Below are 24618 nucleotides of genomic sequence, written 5' to 3' on the forward strand. Positions count from 1 at the left end.
CAATGCATATTTATTACATTATAGGCTTAATATAATCCAGAAGGCCTTATGAAGGGCTGGATACTGTCACAGTAAATATAAGTCTATTACAATAAGATTTATTGGGCTTTATACCCAATTTCAACTTTGTTCATATGTCTACAGAGACAATTATATAATGCATCTATTCCACATGTGAGAACTTTGTCCTAAAAGTTGCCTCAGTCTTTTGCTCATTCAATTATATTCTTCCACACACATCTCAACAAGAAATCAAAATACAGTAAGACCCCACTTAATGTGGGGAATGTGTTCCTAGACGACAAAGTGCTAAACAAAACAGCGTTAAACGAGGTCATTTTAACATAGAGTAAATAAAGAAACGGGAACACGTGACCAAAAATAAACAGATTTTACTTTAATTTTAAGTTATTTTTACATTAATTTGCAAAATACTGTATTTAAATAACAAACATATGCACAGAAATGTAAAGTTTATTTTTTGTGAAGAAGGTCCTGGCTCTTCTGAAGTTCTTGTTTTTTGTGTTAAAGTTGAGTAGTTTCATTTGTCATTTTTGGGTTCTTTGTTTTCAAAATCTTTATTTTCCAGTTTTACTTGAATTCCTTGTTCTGCCAGTTCTTGAAGGTCATTGTTGGTAAGACTCTCACCAGAAACCTGCAGTAACTCCTCAATATCCTGTTCATCTACATCTCCTAGTCCTTCTATATCGATTAGCTTGACAATTTGGTCAACCTAACAATATAGCAATAGGCTCTTCTTGTTGAGAATTTTTGGATACCTTCAGCCATAACTTCTTCCACACTTTGTTCATGCAGTTATCAGTTAATTCTTGTCAAGCAAAGTTGATATTGTCTATGGCATTTGTGATGTTATATTTTTTCCAAAATTATATGATTTTTAAATGAACATAGATTTAAGGGAAGTGCGGCGCTACAATGAATTGCTGCCTTTTGCTGATTGGTTCATGTTTGGGAATAATCGTATTATATACGAATCAATGAAATGCTGCAATAAATTTTGAGCTTTTTTTAGGCAAGCCACGTTATATCGAATCAGTGTTAAGTGGGGTCTTACTGTATTAGTTGTAAACAATAGAGATCAAGGTCCACTTTTGAGATATCAGATATTTACAAAAATAAATTTAAAATGATTGATTCATATACCCTTGTTAATTGTTGTGAGTTAGACATATGTTTACATACATAAATTTTCATATATTAGGTCTACCTCACAGAATAAGAGAAAATCAAAAATTTATAGCACAGGGTATAAAAGACACAGAACTTGCTAAATCGGTTATTGATGACAACTTCGACCTCAATTAGAATACCTTCTCCATTACTAAGACACTTTGGGACACTAAAATGCTTTATTTTTGGTAAACTTTTCAAATCTTATATATAAAATTCTCGTGTCACAATGTTAGTTACCTTACTCCTCCGAAATGGCTTTACCAATTTTTACCAAATTTTATATGCATATTCAGTAGGTCTGAGAATCGGCTACTATCTATTTTTCATACCCCTAAGTGATAAGGGTTGTTCACCCTTAACATTTTTTTTTAATGTTTGGACAAAATTTTTTGTTTTTATTTTTCTATAATGTGGCATTAAAAAATACATACAACCCTAAATTTTTACCCTTTTATCACCAACCCCTATTTTTTAATAGCCATTTTAGTAATTTAATCATTTTTCATCCCGCTCGATTACTGATCAATTATCATCTTTTTTGTAAATGTTTTTCACTCTATTTCGATTAAAATTTCCCTGAGCTTATGGCAAATCTAAAATTTTTTTATAAAAATAAACATTTATTTTTATTATTAAAGTTTATTCTTGATATATACTTAGTGTTACCAATGTTAGATTTTTAAAATTTTCCGCGCTTTTACTGGTGAGTGATACTCATTTGCCAGACTATACCGGTGTCACTTCCCAGTAAACAGCACGGAGTAGGGATGAGACCGAAGCCGGTCTCCTGTTTCTCTCACACAATAAGACTTTCTCTCACTCCCTAGCATTATGAAGTTGATATTGTTTGTTAGTGTTACTGTCGTAATTAATTAATGATATATAATTTTAAGGAATAAATTATAATAACTTAAAAATAATAATGTTTGGCATTTGTTATTTTTATATTCCCTCATCGTTCACAGCGCTCCATGTCTATTTCACGCATATACCACATCCTTACACACTTACAATAAGTTAGTTATTTTTTGTCTACACTAGAAATTACCTAGAAATAATTTATATGGCAAAACAACGTTTGCCGGGTCAGCTAATAGTTCTATAAACACAAGCACATACTCTTGTTTACTGACTTTTGGAATGAGATAATCAACTTCATATGATAATATTTTTACACACTTAACTGTATCAACTGTGATATTTTGTTATTGGTTTTGATCACATCCCCTCATACATTTGTTTATATCTTTTCTGCATTATTTACTTAATAATGTATAATGTATACCTTTGTGCATTAAGCCAATACATCACCAACTGCCATAAATAATCGGGCTAACTTTTGGATATATACGATGCATTATTTACTTTGTGCATTATCTACTTTTTTGTTAACACATTATTATTTATACCATATTTAATCTCTATGTATTCATTGCATATATAATTGACTTCAAATTCACAGTGCTCTTCTGCAAAAGAGATTCTTTGTTGGTCTTGTTCTACATGCTTTTCCTGATGATGACAATCTGAATTTATGAAAAATGTTTGAAGTTTAATATTAAAGAATTTTGTTTTTATTAACACCAAAAGATTGAGTTTTTTATTCAAGTTTCTTTATTTATACATCAATATATGATATAAATATACCAATAATATATTTTTTACATCAATTGAATGCATGCAACATGCAGCAAGGCATTTCATCACTGTCAACACGAATCATCAAAACCATAACATGTTAAAGTTTGAGTCTAAAGGCTATAGCTATTTTGCTTAAAGCCATTTTGGCTTTTTAATTTTATTTATTTGTTTACAAACATTCAGTAATTTTAAAGCTTAAACAAAAGACAAAACTGACAAAATAAAACAATAAAGTTATATTTTTATTAAAACACTATAAAGTAACTAGGATATAACAGAAAAAAACTAAAAGAAAATTATGAACATTTTTCTCTACCAGTTCTCTTCCTTTTTGAGAATATATTGTTTGAATATAAAAAATAACCTGAAAAAATAGGTTAATCAAATAGTGCTCAAACTATGGCCCATGACACATGTTAATTTGTGATATAAGAAATTTTAATGTATATTATTTATATTACAATTTAAATTTATTAGGAGCCATTTTTACTTACTTCTGTCACTTAAATCTTGCTTTTGATTGAATCAATGGCCCTGAAAGAAATTATTATACTTGATCATTGGTTTATTTAACAGTGGTCAAACTAGCTCACAAGCCACATATGGCTGTTTGAGACCTTTACTACAGCTCCCTACACAGTTTCTTTTTATAAACTTGATAAATATTACTTAATATGTAGTATTTTTGTAAGTTTTCTGCCATTACATAGTATGATGTAAATATAGATTGTAACTCCCAACTTATCCTTGAAAGTTAAGAGTACATTTGTAAAGTCAAAGGAGTTAAATGAGGCAGTTATAAATTACCAATAAAATAAAAAAACAGTGGTATTTACTATAGGAAGTGATAACTAAAGTATTTTATCTATCTGTAATATACTGTTCCAATAGAGGATACATCTTTTGCATATTTCTGATAAGTTTGAGTTTAAATTTGTGTGTTACATATTATGGATAAACTGTGTATGTTAAACTGTAATTGAATGAATTGTGTTCCTAGTTAAGAGTCATACGCTGTCCTAAGGATGGTGCAAGAAACTTGCTGTGTATATACATCAATAATTGTATATAAAAATTGGCTTTTTTTTTATAATTAAAGGTACAAGTGTTTCTTAATACCAATAATAAAATTAATTTTTAAAACATCAACTATATCATATGCATGATACTTAATGTCAAATTATTCTTATCACTTAATAAATTTTATCCATAAATCAATGAGTAATACAATATATTTTTGTAGAATTTTATCATGAAATTTATTTTAGATTAATTTTTAAATACTGTAAATTATATTTTTATTATATTACTATTTAATTTTTGTTTTGTTATATTAATTATTATATTTAATAGGGTCCATCATTACTAGGAGTATATGATATTAGAGGCTTTAAAGGTGATAGAGAACAAGTATGTATACTTATTATAAATCAGAAGTGAAACATTCTTAAAACATAAATATTTAATATATATTCAAGTATATGATAAAGTTTTAAAATAATTTTACTAAATATTTCTTTCTTTAATCATTTGCCATTAAAAATGCTAATTTATAAATTTTTTCTTTTTATGAAGAACTTTCACTGTCTTATTTATGGCTCTACTTGTTTATATGCATGTTCTAACCAGTGCTGCCCAATTATGGCTCATGGCTCAGGTTAATGCAGTCTGTGAACATATTTGACACATTACTTAATTATAAATGGTCAACTATTAGTATATATGGAACATACAAAACATTTATCGTCCACCTACCTATTACTTATATGCTATTTGATTCATCAGTTGAAAAGTTTGGGCACCACTGTTCTATATATACAATATAATCAAATGCATAGACAATCTTTATCCTTCCAATGATGGCACTTGTGTAAATGAGATCTTTTGTAGACAAATCTGATAAATATTGAACAGTGAATAGAGAATACTCAAATTAGCTAGCTTAATATTTATTATACAATTGCTCTCTATTCAGTAGAATTTTATGATTATTCTTATTAGAAGTTAATTTATCTATATATATATAAATGAGAATGTTTGCTTGATTGTTTGCTATATACTTCTAGATCATTCAACCAATTGCTACAAAACTCAGCAGTTATATTTCTAACTTAGATAATATTGTACAGTACATCCCACCCCAAAATATTGATTGGATTTTTATAAACCAATCAATTTCTATCTACATTTAATTTGCTATTGGAAAAAATTTAAGAAAATAATAAACTAAATATAATTTTTACAAAAAAAGATATAATTTAAATATATATATATTGTAATCACTTAATTACTGCAACAAGATATATTGCAAAATAGACAAGTTTCAGTCCAAACTGAAATTTTGTATATAGTTAATCTGAGCCTCCTGTTCCTAAGTTTTCCACATCTGGTCTCGATTTTCATCTGTCTAACTCCATTCTCTAGATTAAGGACAGTTGGGCAGACAGGCAGATGACGGTCAGAATTTATAGGTCTACAGTTTTTTTAAACTGCAGCCCAATAATTTTTCTATAAATGCAATATTTACAAGAACATACTTCTAACATAGTTTATACAATCTGTTGCCAAAATTTAAACACTATTATCATATAAAAGCAATTATTCTTTCATTTTTACATGATTTTTTTTATTTAAACAAGTCATATGAAGTCTTTAGGACATTAAGGTTAGAAACTTTGATCACTTGTTAGGCCATTACATCCTAAGGCCGCGACTCCACTAGCCGTAAAACCCCTCACCGTAAAAGCTTTTAATCACGTGACCATGATATTTTACGCCTGAGCATGTCGTAAAACCAACGTAAAAGTGAGTTGAACACTGCTCAACTCGCTTTTACGTTGGTTTTACGACATGCTCAGGCGTAAAATATCATGGTCACGTGATTAAAAGCTTTAACGGTGACGGGTTTTACGGCCCTTTTACGGCTAGTGGAGTCACGGCCTAACCAACGTAGATCACTTTTCAAATGTTAATAGTAAACCAGTATTAATTAGTAGTGATTGACCATCCTCTCTTCTGGGGAGGTCAACAACTACTTTTTATTGCATTTACTTCAACCCCCTTCTGTAACACTCTCTTCTTCCTACCAGACCCACCGGTATGGTGGCATTTGAATAGAAAAATTACATAATATAAGGTTACCAGCCTACATAAGATATGATTTAAGTGGTTTTTGAGGGTGCTGAGTCTAAATATTTGGTCTGTTTTTTGTGAAATTTGATTGGTTGTCAGATGACCATTTGATATTTGGCTGTGAATGGTACAGTTTCTTAGAGCTAACATTAGGAAAAAATATATCTTAAAAAATTTAATATATCATATTTTCAATTGGTGTCTATTTGACCAGTGAAATTGTACCATTTCATATTATCTTAGTATCGTGATAAATGTGACAATGGTAGGCTGAAATTACCAAACTTTTTATATCGTTTCGTTTTAATGTTTGTTATATTGTAGTATTTGATTTATATAACTACAAAGGTTATCTTACATAAGGGCTTATAACATCAAGCGATCAATCCAACACATTTTTAAAATTCTTTACTCCTCTACTGTACACAATTTAAAGAATTTTTAAAATGTGTTAGATTGGGTACTCAGTGTGATAAACCCTTATGTAAGATAATGTTTCTATATAAATCAAATACTATAATATAATATAATATAATATATTATAAATAACAGCAAAGATTAAGGTTATTATATTATTTCGTACTTCCAACCCTTCTATTTTATTATAATATAATAGAATAACCTTAATCTTTGCTGTTATTTTTTGCTCAGGCAAAAAATAACTGGGAAGTAAACACTCATCTGCTAGTTTACTATATATTGTATAATTCATTTTTACTCATTAATAGTTATAATAAAATTATTGAGAATATTCCTTCAACTTATCTAATGTATAAATTTTTAAATAAATTACAGATATTTTCTCTTTAGTAAATCTATAATTAAATGTATTAATAGTGTATTTAGTATTTGAAAATAGAAATTAAAACAATAATGGATGAGCAATTATTTATTATGACCTCGTCACAATGCCAGGCTTCAATTTTTTTATCACAATGTTCTCAATTTTAGTAGTCTTGCCCCTGTACATCATACTTTTCTTGTTAATAATGGAGATGTGCTTGTAATTTATCTAACTCTGTTTAGGAGAAAATTTTGAATTGAAATAATATGACTTTTGGTTCAAACTGGAACCACTGTATTTCATTAATTGGAACCTTCTGTCCCTAAGCTTTCCATATCTAGTCTCAATTTTCATTTAACTAACTCTGTTCTCAAGGTTAAGGAAAAATGGATGGATGCTAGTGGAAATTTATAGGTGTACAATTTTTGAAAATTGTAGCCCAAAAATATAAAGTTTAAAACATATGAGCTACTTTTTATGAACTTTAATGTTTGCACTTTTATTAATTAAAAAACTGTCATTGTTTGATGATTCACTATCAATTGATTCATTCCACTGTAAGTTGTCTTTTAGTATGTCATCCTTCTATTAAATTTCATATTATTACTATAACATTCAGTTTAATTTTTCTGTATCATATCCTCTTTATTATAAAACTATTAAATGTTGAATATACTGAGTTTAAATTATTAAATATATGTCTGATAATGGAGGAGTGCCTGTATATTAATATCAGATATTATATCCTATCATTAATTAAAGTCATTCTTCTAAAGTAATATATTTGATTGTTTCCAATATTGCTACAAATTATTTGTGACACAAAATCAATTTATTCTGTTCTTGGTATTTTTATTTCTTAAAAGATTGCATCATAATTTATATAGCATGCAATTATATATTTATTTACCATGTATTTTTGCTAATCCAAACTAATTATTTGGATATATATATAAAGAAAATCAAAAATGACTACAGACAAATTCATTAAATGTTAAAAAAATTTCTTTTATCAATATGACACATGCCAAATATATTTGGTATAATTGATGACAAATTGGCCTCCAGCAATGCTGTCAACATAAATGATAAAAAAACAAACATTTTCGGCCTCATTCAGGGGCCAGCGTCAGGATTCTATAGGAGATTTTCTTCTTTCTTATTTTTTTTAAGCCAAATTTTTGGAATTTGGAACGATTTTCAAAACTCAAAGTTCTGGAACAAGATATATTTAATCAACCAAACTGTCTAGTTTTTATCATTACATCATTCAGCTAAAAAAGAATAAGAAAGAAGACAATCTTCTATAGAAGCTTAATGCTGGCCTCTGAATGAGGCTGAAAATGTTTGCTTTTTTTGTTTACATTGACAGCATTGCTGGAAATGTATGAAAGATCAGTTTGTTGTTGATTATACAATAGTTCCAGCTTCAAGGAAGAGTAATTCTGTATATATGTGTAGTAGATATTAATTTTATAAAATTTTTAGTTTTTGATAATGATTTTTTAAATACTAAAACTAGCAAGTGTACATGGATAAATTTATTTTTGTTTGTATTATGATTAGTTGGAATGCTTATTGTTTTATTAAAAACTGAAATTCTTATAGCAAAAATTTCTTGAAAATAGTAAATAAAATATCAAAATTTAATATGCACATTTTATGTGAAATTACAGATTACTGTAATTTATTTGTTATAATTTAATAAAATAAAATTCAAAATTGTATAAAATTTAAGTTTATTAGTTAAGTTAAAATAAACTTAATAAATACAAATTTTATTTGGATTTTTATTTATAAAAATAACAAATGAAAGGCTAAAAAGAATGGGAAAAAAGGACCAAGAGCCTTCTTAGAAACGCCCTTAAGGCTCTTTTTTCCATTCTCATTGTGGATTTGGCTATTCCTTTAATGGCAGTGGCTGGGTAGTGTTGGACAGAGCCTGACATATCTGGGACAGAACATCCATAAAAAAATTCTTGAGGTTCCTGAACCAACACTCTTAGCAGGTTCCCATAACAGATTGATGCTCTTATCACCTTGGTCATCTGGCTGGTCACAGATTTGGATTAGCAAGAGTGAACTATAATTCATTAAAGATTCATTTTTGTTTACTTAATTTTTATTTATACATACTAATTGTATATATCATTATTGGTATGTATAGAAATAAACATATGTAAAAGAATTTTTTAATGTTTTAAAAATATTTTTTAATTAAAAAGACTTGATTGTATTATTGACATTTTAATCTCTTTTCATTAAGTTTAGTATATTCATGGAAAAATATATTTTATAAAATATATAAGTAAAATAACTATTTACTTGAAATAATACATAATTATTTATATTATAGAGTCTTGCACAATTATTATGTGAATTGAAAGAACAAAATAAATCTTTGATGTTTGAAGTAAATGATCTGAAACAGAAACTGAGTGATGCACAAGGAGATATTAAAGTAAGTTTATCATTTAATATTAAAATTTTATTTTTATGTTGAATCCTTAATAAGCATAAGATACAAAACTATAAATTTTTTGCTTTTTGATGCAAATTTCAGTTTACTGAACTTATTATTGTGCTGATCTTAGATTTAAAATGGAAGTTATTGGTTGTAAAGGTAGAGAGTTAAGCTGCTTACATTTAGGCCAAATTATAATTTAATTTTGGCTTGTAAATAATTCAGATTTAACATATAATAATGATTTTAAAGTTAGAAATTAATAATATTATTATTTTATATTTACAACTGATTAAGCATTTTTGAATTATTATACAGACTGCAAAAGACACTTTAATTTATTGAAGTAGCCAGTTTTCATTGAAGAAATATTTAAGAATACATTAAAAAAATTTAACTTCTATTAGAACTTTTAATCAGTTTTATTCTGGTCAGATAGTAAAAAATTTTTATTTTATAAATAAATTCTATTGGTTTGAAGGTTTTTCCTTTTAATTACATGAAATATATATTTAGAATTTTATAATATATTAAATATGTAGCTGTATTAAAAGTAAAATAAACAATATTTTAGATTTAAGCTATTCTCAAATATTTGAGATGCATATATTTTTATACCTACAAGACAAGCATTTTTGTATTGTATGACTTTATTAGATAAATTTAATAGCACATAACTCTCAGTTAAACCTCAATATATTGTTCTCCTAAATAGTGCCAATGAATACTTGTGAACAGATCATCATAAATGTTAGAGAATCCTATGCTATCTCTGAATTAGTCATTCAAAATGAACTGTGTGTTAATAATTTTTGCTTCTTTTTACTTTAATTTGTTATATTCATTAATATTATCATTTTGTACATCAAAAACTAGATGCCAGGTTATATAAAATATGCACTATATCTATTGTATGATCTATGCCATAATGATAAAAAAAATAGGTATAACTTTATTGATTACTTTTCATTTTGTTCTCTGTTAGTCACTTTATAAATTTTAATTTGTCTATATCACGAGAGAAACATAATTAGTATTTATTGAAAGATAATTTTATTATTTAAAAGAAAATTTTTATTTATTAATGATGATTAGTTATTAAGAGAACAAATTGCAAGACAACGGCTTGGCTCGGCTGATGAAGGTGTTGTTATTCGTCATTTTCCAGCTTATGAAAGAGAAGATCTGGTAAAACAACTTGAAGCTGTAAGACAAAAAGTAAGAAAGATTTTATATGTAAAGGGTTTTATAATCAATTTTTATATGTAATATTGTTTATTTTAGTGTTTTATGCTAGAAAAAGATCTACAAGCAGTTCTTGATGAAAAAGAGGAGTTAGTTACTGCCAGAGATGCATATTGTCATAAAGTAGATCGACTCAACCATCAATTAAACTGCATGCTTCGAGGAGACAAAGAACAGATAGTGGACATTGATGCTATTTTAATGGATAATAGGTATAGTACCTTTGTAATTTATAATAATAAAAAAATAAATTAGAAGTTTCTACAAAGTTTCAGAGAATTAAAAAAGTAAATAATAAATGTATAATATTTACTTGAATCTAAGATGTACCTTAATTTCTACATGCTCACCTGTAAATTTTTATTTTTTGAAAATATAGACAGCAGTACTGATTAAGTTGATATAAATTTATTTAGTATTTACTACATAGCAAAGTAAGTTATTGCACTGTCTTTCATGATATTGAAGTCAGAAATCTCTTCATTTTCTGTGTTAGGCTCTTCTGAATCAATACTGGATTCAATGCTCACATCTTCCCACATACAATCATTCTCAGTGCTATCTGAAGCATTGGAAGTGCAATGTTTTTTGAAACAGTGATGCACAATTTTTTCTTAGATTTTTATCTGAATACTTACAGCACTATTGCAATAGACTAATGAGATTGAGCTAAGTTGACCTCTTAAATATTAGTCTAATAAAATCATAATTAAAATGACACAATGGAATTAGTAAATTCTATTGACAGAGAAACATGATACGAGAGATTGCCATTATGGCATATTACATTGAATCTAAAAGGCATCTTATTTTTGAAGGTACTAAAACATTTAATATATCGTAATACACAAAATACTTTATCTCTAGTACTTAAAAGTACTAGAGATAAAGTACTTTTCTTAGCTCCTCTTCGTGATAAAAGAATGTTTAAAACATTCATCTGAATTCTTTCATAGACTAAGTAAATTTAGTTAGAATTGTAGAATTGAATATTTGAAGCATTCTTTTGTTCCTGAAAGTACTTTCTGGTTCCTTAGACTCTCCATCTTACGTGGCATGTTCGAGATTATTCTTTGAGGCAAAAACCCTTAAATCAGGATGGCCTTTGTGCCCCTTGGTAAACAAACATATCCATCCCACATACTTCTTAGAGCAAGAATTAGCAAAGTTTTTTAGATTCTTAATGCCTTGGACTGAGCTGGTGATATTTTCTGCCAGAGAAGCAAAAGCTACAACCAGTGGAATGAATCAAATGGGTTCTGATTTTACAAAATAGATGTGGTTTTCTTATATCCATCTGTGCTCTACTTCAAAGTGGTGGTAATGCTAACCAATGTACTATTAATAAACAGATTTTTCTATGAAATGGGTATTGGAAATATGTGAGGTCCTTGAAATAGAGCATAATTAATTTTGCTTTAATAGTGAAATTTACCTCCAGAAACAAGGAGTGACAATGGGTTTGCCCATTTCAGTAGTTCTGGTTGAACTAATTATGAGAAACATTGAGTTTAGAGTATTTTCTTCATTTCTTGTAACAAGTCATTCATTATTATGTATTAGATATGTTGATGATATTTTGTTAGCATGGGATTGGACAGCTGATGAACCAGCACAATTCATACAGCTTTTATCCAAGGTATATGCTTCTTTAAATTTCACAATAGAAAGTGAGAAGGATTCCAAGATACAATTCTATAACTTGCAATAAATAGGTTGTCTACCGGCCTTTATTATGGGATACATTGCAAATTAGAACTATGTCCTCTTATCATGCCTGCCATATTGTTCTAACCCTCAGGGGGTTGGGTGTATGTAAATAATGCTATTGCAGCACTTATTTGTAGAACATACATGCTTCCCTCCTCACAAATGGTGGTACATAAAGAATTGCAGATTGTTGCCACAATGGTATATAATGCAGGATAGCCACATGCAAAGTTCAGTTACATCAATGCCTTAGTACGTAGATCACTTTTCCCACTGACTGCTTTAGATATAAAAAAGGAAAATCTCACTCTGATAAGCCTCTCTATTCCATATTTTGGTCTGGTCTCTCTGCACATTGCAGGCAGATTTAGAAACTTTGGGCTTACAATTCCAATAAAACTGCAAGTGAACTTACATAGAATATTACGCAAGGACAGGGACAGCTTTTCCACATTAGAAAACCTGGGCATTTACCAGATATCCTTGCTACATCAAAATATTAATAGAAAAATATAAGTTATATACAAACCACAACAAAAGAGTTAATTAGCCACATATTAGAACATCAGGAAAATATACGTTAACAACAGGCATACCAAGGAGCTAGCTAAAAAAGTAATAGAGCATAATTTTGTGCCAGCCTGGAATGAGACCACTCTGCTGGCATGATGTATGGACTGCAAAATCATTTTTATCTGGGAAGCTTTGTTCATTGAGAAACTAGAGCCCTGCATCAAACCTACTTTGGAGCTCCCAAGGCTATAGGTCACACTGTATAAATTCTTAAAGTAATATATAAGAAAGACTGCTACTTTCTCAATGTAATCCTTTCCATATGGTAAAGTTGCGCTAATCTATGTTCTATAAAGTTGACTATATGTGACATTCAATTTGTCTTTGTGTTTAAATTTAAATTTCATAACCTTGTTTTATCTAAAGTGATCTAATGTTAAAAGTTTAAAATTATATAACATTTGGGTTCTTTTGCTATTTGCCCGATTAAGACATTTTTGAAAAAATTGAAAGCACTTGTAAAACATTTCTTTTTGTTATTAAACACTCATAATGCTGAAAAGACAGTGTTCTCAGTGCTGTATATCTCACTGTTTGGAAGAGCAACTGTACAATAGTTTTTTGAACTCAATAATTTGAAAGTTTGATTGCAGATCTTGCGTATTCCAAATGACTTCAAACAGAGAATTTAACAGCTCACTCAAAAATTGTATGCACAATAATACTGGAATTTCTGCTGATAATGAAAAATAGTTTTATTCAAATTTTGTTGAAATCAGAACATTGCAAATATACATTTTTCCCTATAACAAACTTCACTATTATAAAATAAATTTTGTTCATGTCTATCATAATTTATTCTATGTAAGACATTGTAGATTTTGCTATATGCAAACATCATCTCTGTTTTGAATGGTTATATAAAAAATTATTTTAAATATAGTATGAAAAATATTATATATTGTTAAAAAAGATATTAAAGTTTCATTATTCAATTATCTTTGATAACATTTGTTTTAATACTACATTAATTACTTTAATATATATTATAGATTTCTCCAGGAAAGGTTGAAACAAGTACAAGAAGAAAAAGCAATGGTTACAGCAACTCTTTCTAAATATAAGGTATATGATTTTTATTTAATAAATTAATTTCACAAAAATATCTATTACTGAAATTTAATATTTTATTTAACTGATTTTAGAGTGTACTAGAAAAGAAAAGGACTAGAAATGGCATAAGATTTAATACATTGGGAAGTGGAATTATCAGTAGTAAACAATGTATGTCTACTTTATTTTTTAGTAATAATAAAAATGAAATTTTATAATTTAATCTATTAACATTCAAATCCACATCCAGATAGTATAGAATCACTTTCATAAACATTGTGTACATGGTTTAACAACAGATAAGAAATGTGATAAAGCATGTAACATATAGGTATAGTGAATAACTGTTTAATGTCATGTCAAGAACCTATAGGACCATCACAATGCTTCAGAGTTTTATTTAAACAAATACAGCATAATCAGAATTAAACAATAGAAACTCTTATTTAATAATTAACTCAAAAATACAATTGAGCATACTAAGAATAGATATTTTTAGCTGATTTAGTGTCATATTGCTAATTATTTGCTTAGATCCTGATACACAAGTCCATTGGATTACAAACTGGAGAATACACTGACCATTATATGAATTGATGATGTTGGCCAGCCAAGCTGTTGTGAACAGGAGCATTGTTTTGTTAGAAGATGAGTAGATGTTGCTGGAATCTTTGTAAATAAGACATCACAATGCTATGGAGTTCTTGTTGGTATATCAATTCTATTCATCATGGAAGGTGTACATAGTGTGAGCTTGCCAAGAACACCAAAAAGTACCCCAAACCATACAATTTCTCCACTAAAAGTCTGCCTAGAAAAGTATTTGAGACTCCTTCCTGAAGTGATGTTAGTATAAATTAAAAATATCAAGTCCACTCAAAATTTCTTTTCATTGATAAAAATGTTGTAATCAAAAATATAATTCTATATTACACATAACACTAAATGTCAATCATAGTACAAAACATTAAGATAGTATCCTATCATATTCTACTTGCAGTTCAAGTTAAGTTATTTCTAGTAGATTCCAATCTTGCTACTTTGTTCTGAGATTTTAAAGATTGTAAAGTCCAAATGAACCTTGCATCATGTTGGGACTTTCCTTGAGCACCTGATAAATGGTTTCTTGGCTAATATAGAAAACATCTAAATAGAATTTGATGCTCCTTGTATTGTTCTCCTTTTATTTGTCAGTGAGGATTTGATGGGTGTCCTGAATGTTTCCATAGAATGTTGAGTTCTTCATGAAATTCAAAATTACTTGATGGTTTAGCTGTCATGCCATTGTCATGAAGATAAAGCAAATTTCAGACTTGCAAAATGCATCAATTATGTCTCTTTCAGATAAATATAAACTAAGTGGCATTGTACAAATGTACACAGCAAGTATTACATTTGTTTGTTTCACATTTCTTTTTAGATTCAGTCTGAAAGGATTCCTTACTGCGTAGGTTTTAAAATAAATCATGGCAAAAATTTCATGTTTTCCTGCATTTTTATTATTTTTAGATAAACTATGCATACCATGTTATGTTTTTTTTCCCTTTATGAATCATCACCAGGTACAAAATGGGAATGTAAAAGGTGGTTCTATACTTTCTTGACATCAGTTTATATAGTAAATTGTAAATTGTCACTATTTATAAGGATTAGTTCTCTGAATTGTTAATGATAGAAATTTGCATGAAATATGAAAGTTATTTGATTTACTGTATTACTAATACATTTTATATTCAATTTATACTAATTTTAACTATATTTTTAAAAAATTGATTGTTTCTAAATGATAAATTACAAGCAATGGGCATATGAAATAAGGACTTACTAGATATTAAATAGCTTACAAACAGATTTATTAGTAAATATATTTTTATACAGAAGCTTTCAGCATCAGAAAATATAAATTTGATTGTTTTTAAATATTTTTAACAGAAGGCATACAAATGCCTTTAAACTAAGGTTCATTTAGAAATAAGAAAAAACCAAAAAGAATTTAGTATAACCAAAAGAGATGTACACATTTTTGATATCATGTCACCAATTTTCTTACTCCATTGTCAAAAAAGTCTATTGTCAATATATTGAACCATTCAGTAATGTCATTTTCAGTTCATCATTTTCAAACAGCTTCACAATGAAAGCCATTTTTGCTTATTCTGAAACTGTCTTCTTTTATTGTTTTTTTTTCTGTCAACTAGGTGCATAGATAGACACTGGGCATCTTTGACATCACTCTTTATTCAGAAATATTTTGTGGGCCGATATGCATTTCAGGCATTCATCCCTCTTCTGTCAGCTACATAATCAAACACGGATGTAAATTTTCATATCACAAAATGTTTTATATTATTATATGTACAGTACAATGTATCTTTACTTTTGAGATATCTTGTAACATGCTAACAAATATACATCTTACTTAAAAATTACATTAGTTACAGTTAAAAATTCTTGGCATTACTGTCAACAGCACTTAGCTCATACTTGTGATGTCCATGTTTACCAGGTTCTCCTTAATTTCATTGGCATGTTAAAAAAAATTTTTTTAAAAACATTTATATAATAAAACAATTTTTTATTATTATAATATTTTAAACCAATTTTCATGAATCTTTATACTTAAATTTTTATGATATTATTTTTTTGGCTTATAATTTCAAAACTCTAAATTTTTTGTTGTACTAATTGTAAAATTAGTACAACAAAAAATCTAGTAGATTCTTTGGAGTGTTTATAGTTATTTAACAATACTATAAAGTTTTGTAAAATCTTTACTTTTTATTTGTTAATATTGCAATTATTTATTGTGCAATGTTTATAAAAGACTGAATTTACTCTTCTGTATTTCAAATTGGCAATATGTTCTTTAAGTCTTACACCTACTTTCCTTTTAGTTTCAGCTATGTAATTTTTCAGGTTTTCACAAGTGCATGGTATGGAATAAACTGCATTTGCTAAACATATATGAAACTAAAAGGAAAGTAGGTGTAAGACTTAAAGAACATATTGCCAATTTGAAATACAGTGGAACCTCACTTAACAAGCATATTTTGTTCCAGAGTCTTACTTGCAATGTGAAACACTCGTTAAGCGAAACAATTTTTCCCATAGAAATTAATGTAAAATACCATAATGCGTTCCACTCCAAAAAAATGCTCAAATGTTTTATGTATAACATTTATTAAAAAAAAATTGTACAACATACACTGTTAAGGAGCGTGAATCATCATCATCATCATCATCTTTTCTTCTAGTGTGGAACGAAACCATCCTGGAATGAGAATTCGATTTGCAGAAACAAAAAAAAAAATCACAGCTAATATGTTTGATAAACACTCCAAACGATATGCCAAATTCTTGGGTTATGTAAATGCTATAATTAAATATTAGAAATTAATTAATTTGACTAGAGGTAGGCAGTTATGTTTCCAGTTCGTATTAAATTTAATAATTATAAATAGTTAATTTTTAATTAAGACAGTTCTAAAATTTAATTTGGAATTGGTCATTAAATTTAATGACCCAAGAATTTGGCATATCGTTTGGCGTGTTTATTATATAACGATTTGTTTATTATATATGGTTGTTGATGTTTATAAGTAATATGTGTTGTAAGGAACTGAGTCTGAGCTGTATTTTTATTTTCTATTTTTTGTTTTCTTTACGTATATTTTATTTTGGGGCTTATGTTTAGTTAGGGCAAAGGTTCCCCACTTACCCTCTATAACGAATGAAAATGAAGAAACCAACTTACCAAATCAGACGTAGTGCCATAGGAAAAACTAACACGCCATTGCGCTTTCCTCGAACTCTGAAGTCTGAACGGAAGTTCCGACACGAAAAGGGGGGAGGACCACACACACTTAGCATAAGGAATCACTAAAAGACTTAAAAAAGAGACATCTCGAAAGTGTATTTTTATTTATCAGACATGTTTTTAATGTAAAAGTCTCTAGTGAATTGTCGGAAATAAGCTGACCAGACAATGATGAAAAAATCTTATTAGTCATTTAAGTATGTAAATGAGGGATGGTTTCAATGGTAATTGTAACGTCCCCTCAGAATATGAAATGACTAAGCTGACAGATCAAGAGCGAGGTGAGCTGCTGAAGAATCGAAAGTGAGTTGAGCTGCTGATAGGATCAAAAGTGAGATTCGAGCAAGATGATTTCCAGATCGAGAGAATAGTGTGAGATCCCAGGGAGGTAAGAGGGAGTCATACCTCCCTTTCCGGCGACTCACTTGTCAAGGATGGCTGTTACGTCAATGGCGCGTTACGCGTTATGCGAGTGGAGGAGGAAGAAGGATGGGGTCGACGATAAGGCAAAGCCAACAGTCAAGAAAGACACCATTTTATAACAAAACAAGATTTATTAAAATCGAAATGAACAAAACTACACTTCTACCCTCATATACAAAAGGGGGTCCGTGAGAGAGAGAGTTTACAAATATTTGTTCATACCTCTATAAATTCCGTAATAGACGGAGTCCGGTGAATGGAGTCGTAGACTGGCACTTAAAACTTAGTAACTTTTTGGGTCCGGTCTTTGGCACAGTGCACATCGTACTTGAGAGACGATCAGAGAGCCCTTTAGGGGAGAAGGAAGCGTCTTTTATAGGTTTTTGATGAGAAAACCAGTCACGTGATTGACAACGGATTGCAATTAGGGCCATAGGTGTTCCCAGGATTCAAAACAAACGACGAGCTCGGACGCTAACTGTAAATTATCGTGCAAGTTGATCTACCGGCTGCGAGGGAATAATGTCTTATTGACAGATAGGAGACGATAGTTGCCAGTCAAGGGTCAACATTTTTTTTGGTTATGGAATTTTGTTGATTAAGCAGTTGTATATCAGGAGTGAAATAATTCAGAAATTTAGGTTTTTAACTTCCAGATTTCACAATAGGAAAAGTTAGTGATTTGAAGGAGTTTGGAATAAAGGTTCCTAGTATTTGAGGTGATGGATAGTCATAGTTGATAAGTTTGATTGATTGTACATAGAAGTAAGTCGATTTTGAATTGTCGGATTTCCAAAGTGGAATAGTAGTATATCTTAGTTGCTAAGTTATCTTATTTTTGTCGGGACTAAGAATTTGTCCTTTGTCAAATAAATTGTTTTTTGAGTTTATTACCTTGTACATAGTATTTTTTTCTAGTTCAAAGTAAACTTGATTTGTTCTTTATTGGTGTTCTATTGTAGTTATAATTTCTGGAACACGCAAAAGTCCAGGCCTGGCTTTCTAATTGCGAACCCGTGTAAAGTACCCGTTGGGTTACGGTTGGTAAGTCTAATGATCGCTTTTCACACTCGACAACGGTTTTTGTCGTCTAGTCTAAAAGCACATAAGTACTTTGTAGTGTGAACGCAAGTTTGGAAAAATATGTGATCACAAGCAACACTAAGATGCTAGCGGAAGAAGTGCTAAATGCAGACTGATGGAGCATGTCGCATTCACGCAATTTGGGATTTTCCCTCTCTTCATCACTCATTATGCAAAACATCGCTCATTAAGCGAGGCAAATTTTTACAATTTGTTTTGCTTGTTATGTGAAATACTTGTGAAAGGTGCTTGTTAAGCGAGGTTCCTCTGTATAGAAGAGTAAATTCAGTCTTTTATGAACAATGCTCAATAAATAATATCAATATTGACAAAGAAAAGTAAAGATTTTACACAAAAAAAAAGAACTGGTACAACAGAAAATTTAAAGAAAGTTTTGAAATTATAAGAAGCCAAAAAACTAATATCAATAAAAGTTTAAGTATAAAGATTCACAAAAATTGGTTTAAAATATTATAATAAAAAAAAGATTGTTTTATTGTATAAATGTTTTTTAAAAAAGTTTCTTTTAACATGCCAACGAGATTAAGGAGAACCTTGTAAACACGGACATTGCAAGTATAAGCTAAGTGCTGTTGAGAGTAATGCCAAGAATTTTTAACTGTAACTAATGTAATTTTTAAGTAAGATGTGTATTTGTTAGCATCTTATAAGATATCTCAAAAGTAAAGATACATTGTACATATAATAATATAAAACATTTTGTGATATGAAAAATTTACGTCCATGTTTTATTATGTAGCCCAGGGGGTCTCCAACCCTATGCCCGCGGGCACCATAGCACCCGCCGATCGTTTTATCTGTGCCCGCCGCTGTGCGACCACAATAAAAATAAAAATATTTCAGTTTTCAATAAAATGCTATGTAAAAGTTTTCTCATTTTCAATGATTCACACAAAAGTAGAAATGGTATCCAACACAGATAAAAGCACAAAGCGAAATGCGACCGATGTTTTTTTCCCCTTGCGCCAAATCTTTGCCAACCAAATTTCCCATACCTAAAATGAAATGAATCGATCTGTTTCTATGATTGCTGTGACAACGCAGACATTTGTCTGGAGCTCATCCAGCGTTGCCATATTTGGCCACTTTGCGCCAAATTTGGCTACCCTTTTTTTAGTTTGGCGTAAAAAATATCATTTGGCACATTGGCAACTTTTTGGGTTACATAAATTTGGCGTGGCTACATTTTTGGCTACATATTATTTATAAATATATTACTTGAATAAAAATCACTTTAAAATGGTGTTTCGTCGTTTTTGATTAATTACAGACCCAAATAAAACAAATATTTGTTTTATTATGTTTTTCAAATTATGCTTTTTTTCAAATACATTTTTGTTTGTCTCCTTTATAATAAATGAATATATCTATTTCTAAGTAAAAATTGAAAGTGTCTGTAGAAGTAATTTTTTTAAATATCCTTTTTCGTGATAAAGTTTTAATACTTATTATTGTAATCTAGACATGTTAATCCTTAAATAATAAAAGTAGAACAAAACTAAATAATTTTCCTATTCCAAAGAACTTCTCAAACCACAGTTATTTAATTTGAAAGTTGACTGACATTTCTTTATTAAACTAATGTGCATTTTGCATATATCATGACCCTTCATCAATTTGGTTTTAGGTTTTTCTGTTTTAAAAGATATTTTAAGCAATTTTAACTTTTCCTTTTTTAAACTTTCCCTCCCCCCTGTAGGCACTAAGGCTTTTTTAAGCAAGCCCATTATATATTCGGCCACCATACAATTGGGCGGCCAGGTGATAAGGGATGGAGCCCAACATATCTGCTTGGACCATCCCGAAAAATTCCTGGGGAATTTTCGACCTGATCGGATTCGAACCCGGGTCTTTCCAGAGGGGGTAGGCTGGAGGAGTAGAGATAGGAATTTTGGTTCTTCAGAACGACATTATCCTAAAATCCATTGTATCAGATGAGAATTTCTGGAATATAGTTGAAAGAAACAAATTTCCATTCTTGAAAAAAGCAACATATAAAATAAAATCGTTTTTTCAGTTCCACATACTTGTGTGAATCATTGTTTTCGACAATGAACATCATAAAATCAAAGTACAGATCACGACTTACAGATGAACGAACACCTTGACGATTGCTTACGAGCAGGAATAACATCATACTCTTCTAATTACAAAGCAATGGTCAATGAAATGCAATGACAAAAATTACATTGACTTTGAGATTTATATTCTTTTATCAAGAATTTTTATACTTTGTAGATTTTGTATGCATTGTTTAGTAATTACTTGTTTTATGAAAATTATTGTTAATATTCTTGTGTATGTTAAATTATATTTTTGGAATTAAATGTTTTTTGTATATCATGTGTATGTATTATTAATTATGTCCAATTCTAAATTCACCTTGAAAAAATAAATGGTGCTCGCCGTCCGACCAGTATTCTAAAATGTGCTCTTAGGTACAAAAAGGTTGGGGACTCCTGATGTAGCCAACAGAAGAGGGGTGAATGCTCAAAATGCATATCAGCCCACAAGAATTTCCTGAATAAAGAGTGATGTCAAAGATGCCCAGTGTCTATCTATACACCTAGTTGTGACAGAAAAAAACAAAAAAAAAGAAAGCCATTTTTTTAGATACAAAAAACAGGTGATAGTCACTTGGTGTGAGAGGCTATATATGACAGTGGTCAAAAATTTATGCTTGATTTCAAACTGCATCTCATTGTTCAAATGTTGCAACAATTTCACTAGGAAAGTTTTGATTATCGTTTGCTTTTGCTTTTAAAGAAATGGCTTTTACCAGATAAATTTGAAAATGACAATGACCAGAAAAATTGCATTACTGAATAGTGGCATTGGCAGACATTGGCAGTGGATGTCAATTTCCTTAGTCCATTATCAAAGGTGACACAATCTCAAAAACATGTATCCATTTCCATTATTTTTCTACATCTTTTTTGACTATAAGAAAAACAAATAAATCTGAACCTTTACAAGTCTAAAAATAATACTTTTTAATGTAAAGAAGCCCATTATAGATATTTTCAAGATTAAAGCTTTGTTTTTAGATCATTTGTCAAAGAAAATTCAGAATTGGTTTGGTCAATGTTTCAATTCTTGGCTATTGCAAAATGTCTGAACATGAGGAATTTTTAAAAATGGAATAAATCTTTTCACTGAGTGATAAGATGAAATTTGGTCTCAAATACTATGGTAGTGTTTTCCATGGACCCTTTCTGTTAAAATACTTATTTAAAAGATTCTTTAACACTAAAATTTAAAGTTTTGAATTTAAATAAAAAATTTGTATTTATGTAATATTTTGGACAAAAAGTTAAATTTTTAATAAAGTGTATAAATATTTAATTATAGCAAAGTATATAAATAAACAACATGCTTTTAAATTTATTTTTAGTGTTTATCAATAAATAATTATTTGCTAATAATTAAATTATGAATCTTTAGTACAGCAGTTATTACAAACTAATCCTTTCTTGGAAATAACTAACAATCCTAACACTGTAACTGATCTTCGTAACTTGGTGGTGGCATTATTTGAATCTTTAAATGATAAAACGCTAGCATTAAGTCATCAGAAAAAAGCTAACAAGTAAGATTTTGAAATTCTTCACTTTCAGTTATACATAGGACTATATAATACTTAATATCAAATTATTTTTAGAATTCTAGGAAATCGTGTTACTGAACTTGAGAAGAAAATTAAAGCAATTGAACTGTCTCATCTTTGGAATCTTCAGGATTCAAGTAAATATATTAATTTTTATTATTAGAATATTAAAAAGACATTTAAATTGTATGATTGTGACAGTTTTTCTTAATGATTATATTTTAACATTTAATTAACATTCTAACTATAAAATAGTTACCAAAGAAAAAAGATGCTACCAATGTTATATATATATTGTATAATTATATATCTTTATATTTATTTTGTACACTATAGAGTTTTCATTTTCACTTTAAAAGAATAGTTTACAATAAATCATATTAAATATTATGCACTGGGATTATGCCCTACTGTGAGGTCTTTGTATTTGCATGCCAACACTAACCACAAAAACATGAAATTTCATGAAAATCTGTGCTCTGGTTTAAATAGTCCCAGAGGATTTTTACACATGCCTAAACACTTTAGTATAAATAGTTTTGTCCAGAAAAATGTTTGTGTTTTACAATAAATATACTTAAATTCATGATATAGTATTTTCAGAAATATGGTAAAAATTAAAAATGCTTATGTCAGACCATTTGTCAGACACCAACACACAAAGCTGTCATACTTTGATGAATATCTTTAGGTCTTGTGGCTAGTGTCGTTCTGCTGTGAGAGCAACAAGCAAAGTTTTAGTATGAAATTTCATGAAAGTTCAAATTTTATTTTCTGCCACTATGAGACAGGTCCTTCAAATACAGAAATCTGACTGTACTTTTGAGAAATATGTCTACTGCATTAATCAAGACCTATTATGTTTTTTTGAATAATTGAACTATGATTTTTTTCTAAAACATTATCACATGCAATTAATAACTTGTTATAAAGGAATTCTAAAATAATTTCTAATTAAATGATTAAAGCAGAAATTATGAAACCCAATCAGAAATAACCAAATAAATCATTTATAATCAGATATTTTTTTAAATTATGATTTAATCAATTCTGATTTATTCTGACTTATTTATCAATTTTAATCAATTCAAATTTGAATTAAAATTTTTAAAATGTAAGAATAATTTTAATGTTCAATAAAATAAATTTCTGGGTTGTGAAATAAACTTAAAATGGTAATTTAATATTATATTTTAAAATCAGGATAGGGTCCAAACCCAATTAGTCTGGATTTTTGATGCTTCCTGTATAATCAATTTTTTCCTGAAAGTTTAAATACTTTAATATAGTGGACTATTACATTGAATTCAGTGTATTTGGAGTTTACAGAACTTAATACTGAAATAATGTACAGTAGAGTCCTGTACAATGCGCAAATAAAACAAGCAACAACTCTCGAATTTTGTCGATCAGAAGTATACATTTTTTTTCAACTTATAGGCCAAGGTTTAAACTTTCATAAATTGTGTGATAATGCAGGTTTTTATAATGTAATTTTCTATACTGTGTAACGAATCCCCCGCGTTGTACGGGACTCTACTGTACTGTAATTCACTAAATACACTAATTCAGATTTGTGTTTTAAGCTCAAGCCAGTATTTTGCATTGAATGTAGGGATATTTACAGAAATTCAGAAATGTAATTTAGAGCATGGCTATATTTAAATAAAAGATACACTAATCATAATTTTAAAATTAAAAAATTCTGAATGAGTTAAACATCAGTAATGAAATTACCATTGAAAGAATAATATCTACTTTTCAATGTTCAGATTTTTGACATTTTACTGTATTTGCATCTTTATTCTAGAAATGTATTTCAAGTTTTTTTTTCTGTTTTTTGACAAACTACTCTTCAGCCTACAGGTACA

At 28.9% G+C, this 24618-nt stretch overlaps 1 protein-coding gene across 1 annotated transcript in view; it reads left to right on the forward strand.

The window, feature by feature from the left end:
- LOC136974709 (coiled-coil domain-containing protein 149-like) overlaps window positions 1-24618 on the forward strand; it is a 30034-nt gene that overhangs the window by 1637 nt on the left and 3779 nt on the right. The window contains exons 3-10 of the mRNA XM_067269651.1: window positions 4189-4245; window positions 9108-9212; window positions 10311-10433; window positions 10500-10672; window positions 13736-13808; window positions 13889-13967; window positions 22585-22729; window positions 22802-22884. Coding sequence (XP_067125752.1) covers window positions 4189-4245; window positions 9108-9212; window positions 10311-10433; window positions 10500-10672; window positions 13736-13808; window positions 13889-13967; window positions 22585-22729; window positions 22802-22884 — 838 coding nt within the window. The remainder of the gene's footprint in view (window positions 1-4188; window positions 4246-9107; window positions 9213-10310; window positions 10434-10499; window positions 10673-13735; window positions 13809-13888; window positions 13968-22584; window positions 22730-22801; window positions 22885-24618) is intronic.

Source organism: Centruroides vittatus, unplaced genomic scaffold (assembly GCF_030686945.1).
Source record: "Centruroides vittatus isolate TY-2023 unplaced genomic scaffold, ASM3068694v2 contig_355, whole genome shotgun sequence".
NCBI classification, from domain to species: Eukaryota; Metazoa; Arthropoda; class Arachnida; order Scorpiones; family Buthidae; genus Centruroides; species Centruroides vittatus.